The sequence below is a fragment of the Rutidosis leptorrhynchoides genome, chromosome 3, assembly GCF_046630445.1.
Source record: "Rutidosis leptorrhynchoides isolate AG116_Rl617_1_P2 chromosome 3, CSIRO_AGI_Rlap_v1, whole genome shotgun sequence".
NCBI classification, from domain to species: Eukaryota; Viridiplantae; Streptophyta; class Magnoliopsida; order Asterales; family Asteraceae; genus Rutidosis; species Rutidosis leptorrhynchoides.
This window is the reverse complement of record NC_092335.1, coordinates 536,514,158-536,525,230: the sequence shown is the minus strand read 5'-3', so window position 1 is coordinate 536,525,230 and position 11,073 is coordinate 536,514,158. Positions and strand designations below refer to the sequence as shown.

The 11,073-nt window shown below is 41.6% G+C and overlaps 1 protein-coding gene across 1 annotated transcript; it reads left to right on the top strand.

The window, feature by feature from the left end:
• Positions 1-1,281: 1,281 nt before the first annotated feature.
• LOC139901976 (uncharacterized) lies at positions 1,282-1,842 on the top strand. Its single transcript, XM_071884635.1, has one exon. It carries the CDS (start codon positions 1,282-1,284, stop codon positions 1,840-1,842), a length of 561 nt encoding a protein of 186 aa, XP_071740736.1.
• Positions 1,843-11,073: the final 9,231 nt, after the last annotated feature.

Genomic DNA, 11,073 nt, shown 5'->3' with positions numbered 1-11,073 from the left:
AAAAAACGCCCAGCAAACAAGGAAGATTTATCTCCAAAGGCTTTCTCCAAACCTAAGTTTGGGCCAACTAATTCAAATATGTATGGTAATACGCATGGTGCCTCTTATGCGTCATTGGTTGGGGGATCAAACCCTCAGCATCTAAAGATTCCACCAGTCAAAAAGATAACTATTGAAGATGATGATTTACTGGTTTTGGAGAATTCGCAATTAATTGTGTTTGGTAAGGCATCTGTTCCTTCTCAAATCCCATTTCTTAATCGTATGTGGCACGACGAGGGCTTTGATTCATTATCTGTTTAATATTTGGGAGGTGCTTGGGTTTGGATCGAATTTCCAAACGTAGAATCTAGGGATAATTTCATCAATAACTTGCTTGTTCGCAACTCGCTTTCAGAAATCTGCCCTTATTCGGATTCTTTTTCAATAAAGGAAAGAGCCATTTGGCTAGAGATTGTTGGCTTGCCTGCAAAAGCATGGTACTATGATGCTTTTAATAAGATTGCTTTTCATTATGGGAAATTGCTCTTTCAGGATTCTAATTTGGAAGATAAAAAAGGCCACTGGTAGAGTTTGTATTATGACCACTACCCTTGAACATATACACGAACGGGCTATCGTTTCGGTTCTTAAGAAGGAGTATTCTATTGTTGTTAAAGAAGTGGAAGATTGGAATCCTACAATACTTAAGGTGTTGTGTGAATCTTCATTTGAAAAATCTCACGAGGATGTTGCTTCGGTGGGTGTGCTTTCAGATAATGCTAGTCACTTTGATCTGGAAGAGGGTGAAGTGGTAAGGGATACGTTTGAAAACTACAACTTCAATGTGCCTTTAGATTCTGATGTTAAGACTGATGCAAAAACTCCAAATGGTAACAGTTTGACTACATCTGACCTTGAGGGTGATGGTTTTAGGCCCAATGAGTCCATACCTTCTAATGTTGACAACGTTGTGCATACAAAACCGGTTACTAATCTTGATGCGGATAATAATAGTGCCTCAAATAATCCCTCTCAAAACACATCTGAGCATGGCTCTACTTCATTATCGAAACTTCCTGGTTACAGTGGTAAACAATTTTATTCTCCTAAATTTTCAAATGGTGTGCCTGTGTTCTCTTTGGATCCAACAGGTAATTCGAAACACGTTTCTTCAGTTCGTCTAGCTGAGCAATTTGATAATCTTATATCTGTTGGTTTATCTATTGGATATGATATGAATGTAAGTCAAGCAGACCTTAAAAAGTTGCTTATTAGAAAGGGTGTTAGCAAATCGAATTAATGAATATCTTTTCCATTAATGTTGGTGGAGGAGCGAGTTTTAATTGTAAACAATTTTGGATTCGTGGTCTATCTAATGAGTTTAAAATAGACGTTTTGGGTATTCAAGAAACTAAGTTAACTAAGTTGGATTCGTTTATCGCCCGAGCTTTCTGGGGTAATAATTCTTTTGATGTTGCTTGTTCATGTGCCCGGGGAAGATCAGGGGGTTTACTCACACTTTGGGACCCATCTAGATTCTGTAAATCTCGGGTATTTTCTTATGATAACATTCTATTTGTTGAAGGTTATCGTCCTAGTTTTCAAAACCCCTGCTACATTGTCAACGTGTATGCGCCCCAAGATAGAGCTTCTAAAAAAAGGTTATGGAATCTTATCTCTGATTTCATGATTAACAATAGTGGTGATTATTTCATCTTTGGTGACTTTAACTCCATTCGAGCTGTTCATGAAAGGTTTGGATTGTCCTTTTGTCCCCTATCGACTAATGAATTCAATGCTTTCATCACTTCTTCGGGCCTTGTGGATTATCCATTGGGTGGTAGAAACTTCACAAGATGAAGTAAGTCTTGTGATAACCGTGCAAGACTAGATCGTTTTCTTCTTTCTAGCAGCACAATAAATTCATGTCCAGATTTAGTTGGGCGTATTCTTCCAAACTTATGGTCGGATCACTGCCCCATTGTCATTTATAATGATCATTTGGACTATGGTCCATCTTCTTTCAAGTTATTTGCTTCTTGGCTTTTAATGGAAGGCTTTGCTAAGGTTGTCAATGATGCTTGGAATGATTCTGATGTGGCATCAGCTTGTGTGGGGATTAATGTAACGACCCGACTTCGTTAATCCAAAAACACGCCCCAAAAAAAAAAATTCTGGACCTGCCCATCTGGACGGCGTCCAGCACTTAAGACTGGGACGGCGTCCAGCATATCTGGACGGCGTCCAGATTGCCTGGCAGCTGCTGTCCCCGGGTCCAACTCACATGAGCGGAAATCCCGCTTCCCGACACTTTTAAACGAAAACCTTTTTACAACATATCACAATATAATAAAATAAGAGGTTTCCATCATCAAAACAAGTTTTACAACATCGGGCCCACATCGACCCGTCTTACGCGTCTCGATCAAAAATACAAGTTTCGACCAATACAAGTTTAATTTCCAAACGACACTAGAGCATGATGTTTGGGGTTAAACTACCCAAATCTTGGCCGAACTTCCAAAAGCTAACCCAAAAGCATCCCCCATCAAAATAAGCGGGAGACCACTAATCCAACCGAATACCTTTGCCTTTGTCCACGCCGGAGCCTAAAAAGGTAAACAATGAGAGGGTAAGCTAACGCTTAGTGAATGCAATAGTTATACACGTAAATATATAAAGTACCTACTTGCACACTTACACGAATACCACATACATGCTAGCAACACAAAAGGGCTTAACATCTCAAGTACAAAGCTATTAACCTCCTATATCACAAGCTAGCATAACAAAGGCATACATATGTATATAACTCGAACCATATAATAGCTTACAACTCAACACAATAACCATGGTTAACCATTCGTACACGGGAATGGCGCTCGCGAAAATGCCATCGGTGTTCATAACATCCGTTAGTGTACTTAACACCTCGTATCACTAAACCCTAGGGTGGCACCTTAACACCTCGGTACTTCACCCCGAGTGGCATCTTAACACCTCGATGTTTCACTCTTTATTTTATAGAGTGGCATCTTAACACCTCGACACTTCACTCCTAGGTGGCATCTTAACACCTCGATGCTTCACCCCGAGTGGCATCTTAACACCTCGATGCTTCACCCGTCAATTACTTAGAGTGGCATCTTAACAGCTCGATGCTTCACTCCGAGTGGCGTCTTAACACCTCGACACTTCACTCGTCACGTGAAACTTGGTGTCTTAGCACCTCGACACTTCACATCTCACGCTACAACAAATAGATACATTAAATACCTACGCATATAATTATTCCACTCACCTTAGAGTCTTTTGCGAAAGATAACCGAGCTTGCAACTTCAATGTAACGTACCTATCACATTTAGCACATAATCAATCACAACTCAAGTTGGTCAACCAACTTACTCCCCATTCTAGTGCCATTTTGACCCAAGATGCAATTTCGACCCATTTGCACCCTTAACCCTAATATTTGGGTCAACACCAACAAAACCCTAACACTAGCCAAATATGGTCTTAAACACTTTATAATCACAAGTTTAGTGTGTTCTCATACACCTTTAACAACCTAGGTCACCCGAGACCCATTTGACCCATTTCGAGGTCAACACTCCCATTTGGGTCACCCACAACCCAAATGACACCCACTAACATTAACTACAAATGTGCTAGTGATTTACTAACTTCCTCTCTCTCTAGAATTTAGTGGAGGGAGATAAAGCAGATGAAAATGGAGTAATGAGGCTCACCAAAACTGATCTAGGGTCTTAAAGTCGTCTACAAAGTGAAATTACCAAACTACCCCTTTTTATGGAGTGGCGTCTTAACACCTCGACGCTTCACTCCTAGGTGGCATCTTAACACCTCGATGCTTCACCCCGAGTGGCATCTTAACACCTCGATGCTTCACCCGTCAATTACTTAGAGTGACATCTTAACAGCCCGATGCTTCACTCCGAGTGACGTCTTAACACCTCGACACTTCACTCGTCACGTGAAACGTGGTGTCTTAGCACCTCGACACTTCACATCTCATGCTACAACAAATAGATACATTAAATACCTACGCATATAATTATTCCACTCACCTTAGAGTCTTTTGCGAACACTTTAACTTTTCAAAACCCTAGGTTAGTCATCTTTTGGGTCTTCATGACCCAAACTTACCCAAAACCCCCCAAATCACTAACAAATGGGTTTTAAGTGCAACACCAATCCAAACCCTAACCCTTAACATAATTTAAGTAAAGAAATTAGGTTTTATAACTTACCAACACAATCACCACGTAGCTAACGACCTGATGAACAACTTTAGAACTCGCACTAAGACCCGATTCAACCTCTTTCTTCCTTTAATGGAGCTCTCTCACTCTAGAACTTCCTCTCTCTCTAGAATTTAGTGGAGGGAGATAAAGTAGATGAAAATGGAGTAATGAGGCTCACAAAAACAGATCTAGGGTCTTAAAGTCGTCCACAAAGTGAAATTATCAAACTACCCCTTTTTAAATATCAAAATACCAAAGCTGGCTCGTCAGGCCATCTGGACGGCGTCCAGATTTCTGGACGATGTCCAGCCCTTCAAAACGGGACGGCTCCAGCCCTGTTGGATGGCGTCTAACATAACAGGGAAAAACTGGATCTTACAACTCTCCCCCACTTGAACCGGATTGCGACCTCGCAATCCAATCTGCATGACAAGCAGGAAGATACACAAGAACAAACTCTCCGGGCTTCCAAGTAAACACGGAACCTATACTACACCGCCATTGAACTTTAAAAGTTCTCACCTCTTTATTTCTCAATCTTTTCACTTTTTCGTCAAGTATGGAAACCGACTCCTCAATATACTATAGCTTGTTGTTTAGTTCAATTTCGTCTAATGATACCCATGAAGAATCATCCGAAAGACACTTACGGAGATAGGAAACATGAAATGTATTATGGATCCCCGCAAGTTCTTCGGGTAATTCCAAACGATATGCGACTTCACCAACACGAGCTAAGACCTTAAATGGCCCAATAAACCGAGGAGCTAACTTTCCCCGTTTTCTAAACCGAATAATGCCTTTCCATGGTGAAACCTTAAGCATCACCATGTCGCCCTCTTGGAATTCAATCATTCACCTACGTTTATCGGCATACGACTTTTGTCTATCTTGCGCCTTTTTCAAATGATCCCGAATCACATCAATCTTGCTATTCATCTCTAAAACCAAATCGGTACTCCCGATTTCCTTTTGTCCCACTTCCCTCCAACAAATTGGAGTTCGACATCTTCGCCCATAAAGCATCTCATACGGTGGCATCCCGATACTAGTATGATAACTATTATTGTACGAGAATTCCACCAAAGGTAAGTGCTCGTCCCAACTACCACCTAAATCAATAATACACGCCTATAACATATCCTCTAATGTTTGATTCGTACGTTCGGTTTGACCGTCCGTTTGAGGATGATACGTCGTGCTCAATTTTAATTGTGTACCTATATCGTCATGAAACTTTTCCCAAAACCGAGATGTAAAACGGGTATCTCGATCCGAAATAATAGATATAGGAACCCCATGTCGAGCGACTACTTCCTTGATAAACAATTTAGCCAAGGTCTCCGACGATATCACTTCCCGAATGGGAAGAAACAAAGCACTTTTCGTCAATCGATCAACTATCCCCAAATCGAATCAAATTGGGTTCTCACCATTTTAGGTAACTTTGTGATGAAATCCATGGTAATGTGCTCCCATTTCCACTTCAGGATTTCTAACGGTTGCAACTTACCATACGGCTTTTGGTGCTCGGCTTTAACTTGCAAGCACGTGACGCATTGCTCAACATACTTTACAACATCACGTTTCATGCCCGGCCACCAATACTCTTTTCTTAAATCAAGATACATTTTTGTCGCTCCCGGATGAATGGAATACTTTGACTTATGCGCTTCATCAAGTAGCACTTGTCGATAATCACCATCTTAGGCACCCACACCCTTCCTTGAAAAGACAACAACCCACGCGAGCCCATAGTAATGAACTCCGATTGCCCCACTATTCGTTCCGCATGCTTGTTGTGAACGTAAGCCTCTATTTGAATCACACCAAGTCTTTCAAGAAAATCGTTAGTAATAATCATACGTAACAATACCAATCGTAACGCCGGGTGATGACTCTTTCGACTTAACGCATCCGCGACCACATTCGCCTTGCCCGGATGATAAAGTATTTCACAATCAAAATCTTTTACCACATCCATCCACCTACGTTGACGATAATTCAAATCTCTTTGGTTAAAGAGATGTTTCAAACTCTTATGATCCGAATAAATCGTACTCTTGACACCATACAAGTAATGGCGCCAAATTTTCAATGCATGCACAATCGCCGCTAACTCAAGATCATGAGTCGGATATCTCGTCTCGTGTTCCTTTAATTGTCGAGAGGCGTAAGCAATGACTTTACCTCTTTGCATTAGAACACACCCGAGCCCATTTAGAGAGGCATCACAATACACCGTCATGTCTTCCATACCTTCCGGCAACACTAACACCGGAGCTTGACACAATTTCTCTTTTAGCAATTGGAAAGCAATTTCTTGCTCGTTCTCCCAAATAAACCCCGCGTTCTTCCTCGTCAATTTCGTCAATGAAGAAGCGATCTTAGAAAAGTCTTGGATAAACCGACGATAATAACTGGCCAATCCGAAAAAACTTCAGATTTCCATAGGCGTAGTCGGTCATCTCCAACTCTTCACCGTCTCTATCTTCCCAGGATCTACTTGAATATCATTTTCGTTCACAATATGGCCAAGGAATTGAACTTCCCTTAGCCAAAATTCACATTTGGAGAATTTAGCATACAACTTCTCCTTCCGAAACGTCTTTAACACGCACCGCAAATGAAGTTCATTTTCTTTAATACTCTTCGAATAGACAAGTATGTCGTCAATGAACACAATTACTGACTTGTCCAACATAGGTTGGCACACTCGGTTCATAAGATCCATGAATGCCGCCGGTGCATTCGTAAGACCAAAAGGCATAACTACAAACTCAAAATGCCCATAACGCGTTTGAAAAGCCATTTTCTCATTTTACTTCCTCACGGACCCGCATTTGGTGATAGCCGGACCGTAGGTCAATCTTAGAGAAATACGTAGCACCTTGGAGTTGGTCAAACAAATCGTCAATCCGAGGCAATGGATAACGATTCTTGATCGTCACTTTATTCAACTCCCGGTAATCGATGCACATCTGCATACTACCATCCTTCTTTTTCACAAATAAAATCGGAGCGCCCCATGGCGAAGCACTCGGTCGGATAAAACCCTTTTCAAGTAGCTCTTGGGTTTGATTTAACAATTCTTGCATTTCCGTCGGCCTTAAACGATAAGGAGTTTTAGCATTGGGAGTAGCTCCCGGAACCAACTCAATGCGAAATTCAACTTGTCTTTCCGCCGGAACACCCGGTAACTCATCCGAAAAAACGTCTTCAAACTCATTTACCACCGAAATTTCATGAATGGGTGGTGGATCATCACGAGTATCAACAACATGGGCAAGAAAAGCCATGCCACCACTAACAAGGAAATGATGTGCCCGTGCAAAAGTGCATATCGGCACAAGTCTTCTACGCTTATCATCGTGAATAATTAACTCTCCCCCACTTGGGGTTTTCACATGAATAAATTTTTCATGGCATGCAATATCGGCCCTATTATGATCAAGCCAATCCATACCAACAACGATATCAAAATCACCCAAAGTCATCGGGATAAGATCTATCTTAAAGTTTTCGGCACCAAAAATGACATCACAATTTTTACACACATCAACCACTAGCACCGTCTTGTCGTCCGCTATTTCGACTTTTACCGGACGACTTAACTTAGCTAACGGTCTATTAAGTCTAGGCACAAATTTTGGAGACACAAACGACAAATTTGCACTGCTATCAAATAGGATCCTTGCTGGATTAGAGTTAACCGTAAAAGTACCTGAGATAACTTCGTTGGATTGCTTGGCTTCATCATTCGTCATCAAATAGTTGCGACCCCTAGCCGTACCTGCCGCCTTCTCTAGATGTTTAACATTATCGTTTCACAAATCGGGACACTCTGGCTTCTTATGCCCTTCTTTACCGCAATTAAAACAAGTGAGCTTATTTCCGGCAGATGATTTCGGACACTCACGAGCCATATGACCCGGTTGCCCACAATTGTAGCATGTATAAGAAAAACCCCCGGAAGCGCCCTTCTTCACGCTATTGACACTCTCGGAACCCTTCTTGTTCTTGTTCTTCTTGTTTGAAAAGTTAGAAGGACTAGAGCCTTTAAACTTTCTTTTGGAAAATGAGAAGTCGCTTTTTCTTGGAACCTCCGTCTCAAAACCCCGAGCCAACTCAAATAACTCGTCGAAAGACTTAGCCGCTCCTCGACTAATCTTACCCTTGAACTCATCATTCATGGTACGGTAGAAATCTTTCATTAGCTTGTGATCGTCACCAACATATTACGGACAAAAACGAGTCTTTGCCAAGAAGGTAGACTTGAGAGTAACCAAGTCCATTGAACCTTGTTGCAAATTGTGCAACTCGTCTCAAATTCTATCAAGATTGGAAGAAGTTCGGTATTCTTTGAAAAATTCCTTCTTAAACTCTTCCCACGTCAAACTCATACATTGCTCCTCACCATATAAGTTGATTTTATCATCCCACCACAACTTCACCTTCTTCTCGGGAGGACATTCCGCGGTACGAAAAGCTCCCTCGATATCGGAAATCTAACATGTGCTTTTTAACGGATGTCGTACCCCATTAAACATCGGGGGTTGAGCATCCTTGAAATTTTTGTAATGGAAGTCCCGCCTTCCATTCCCACCGTTACCATCACCCCCTTCACCACGAGGATGAATGTTTCTAGCTTCTAATGCCTCCTCGATCGCGGCATTCATTCGCTCATTTATCATTTCGGTTACTTGCCCATCAACCAACTCTTGGAAAACCTTTCGAACATCGTCAAGAAAATCCTTTTTTAGCCTTTTAAAGATGGCCTCAACCTTGGCCGTGAGTTCAACGTCCTCACTCGTACTTCCGTCATTGGTGTCGTGTCCATTTCTCATCTTCATTCTATAAAACGAAGTAAATTAAGCAACGAAACGAAAGGACTTAACACATATGTATATACATATACACCACACTACCCCATCTTGCTCAACAATCGTCGTACATTGCTTGTTTGCCACGATTTGAACCCGTAACAATGGTAGCTAATCATTGTTACGCGAGTACATCGCATTAACTTGCTAGTACAACGCCTATCTCGCTTGATGATTGCTAAAACAACACAAAACAATTAGTGCAAGGTTAATTCACATAAACCCTAGCACTAACAATTCCCGTTTCGACCCAAAGTCCTACAAGTCCCGCATAAAGCACACACACAATAAAGTCTAAGTCTAGGCACCTATATCAAGTCGCCTAAATCCCTTAGACCATGCTCTGATACCACTTGTAACGACCCGACTTCGTTAATCCAAAAACAAGCCCAAAAAAAAAAAAAATTCTGGACCTGCCCATCTGGACGGCGTCCAGATTTCTGGAAAGCGTCCCGCACTTAAGACCGGGATGGCGTCCAGCATATCTAGATGGCGTCTAGATTGCTTGGCAGTTGCTGTCCCCGGGTCCAACTCACGTGAGCGGAAATCCCGTTTTCCGACACTTTTAAACGAAAACCTTTTTACAACATATCACAATATAATAAAATAAGAGGTTTCCATCATCAAAACAAGTTTTACAACATCGGGCCCACATCGACCCGTCTTACGCGTCTCGATCAAAAATACAAGTTTCGACCAATACAAGTTTAATTTCCAAACGACACTAGAGCATGGTGTTTGGGGTTAAACTACCCAAATCTTGGAAGAACTTCCAAAAGCTAACCCAAAAGCATCCCCCATCAAAATAAGCGGGAGACCACTAATCCAACCGAATACCTTTGCCTTTGTCCACGCCGGAGCCTAAAAAGGTAAACAACGAGAGGGTAAGCTAACACTTAGTGAATTCAATAGTTATACACGTACATATATAAAATACCTACTTGCACACTTACACGAATACCGCATACATGCTAGCAACACAAAAGGGCTTAACATCTCAAGTACAAAGCTATTAACATCCTATATCACAAGCTAGCATAACAAAGGCATATATATGTATATAACTCGAACCATATAATAGCTTACAACTTAACACAATAACCATGGTTAACCAATCGTACAAGGGAATGGCGCTCGCGAAAATGCCATCGGTGTTCATAATATCCGTTAGTGTACTTAACACCTCGTATCACTAAACCCTAGGGTGGCACCTTAACACCTCGGTACTTCACCCCGAGTGGCATCTTAACACCTCGATGCTTCACTCTTTATTTTACAGAGTGGCGTCTTAACACCTCGACACTTCACTCCTAGGTGGCATCTTAACACCTCGATGCTTCACCCCGAGTGGCATCTTAACACCTCGATGCTTCACCCGTCAATTACTTAGAGTGGCATCTTAACACCTCGATGCTTCACTCTGTGTGGAGTCTTAACACCTCGACACTTCACTCGTCACGTGAAACGTGGTGTCATAGCACCTCGACACTTCACATCTCACACTACAACAAATAGATACATTATATATCTACGCATATAATTATTCTACTTCGAAAGATAACCGAGCTTGCAACTTCAATGTAACGTACCTATCACATTTAGCACATAATCAATCAAAACTCAAGTTGGTCAACTAACTTACTCCCCATTCTAGTGCCATTTTGACCCAAGATGCAATTTCGACCCATTTGCACCCTTAACCCTAATATTTGGGTCAACACCAACAAAACCCTAACACTAGCCAAATATGGTCTTAAACACTTTATAATCACAAGTTTAGTGTGTTCTCATACACCTTTAACAACCTAGGTCGCCCGAGACCCATTTGACCCATTTCGAGGTCAACACTCCCATTTGGGTCACCCACAACCCAAATGACACCCACTAACATTAACTACAAATGTGCTAGTGATTTACTAAGCCTTTAAGACCCATTTACACA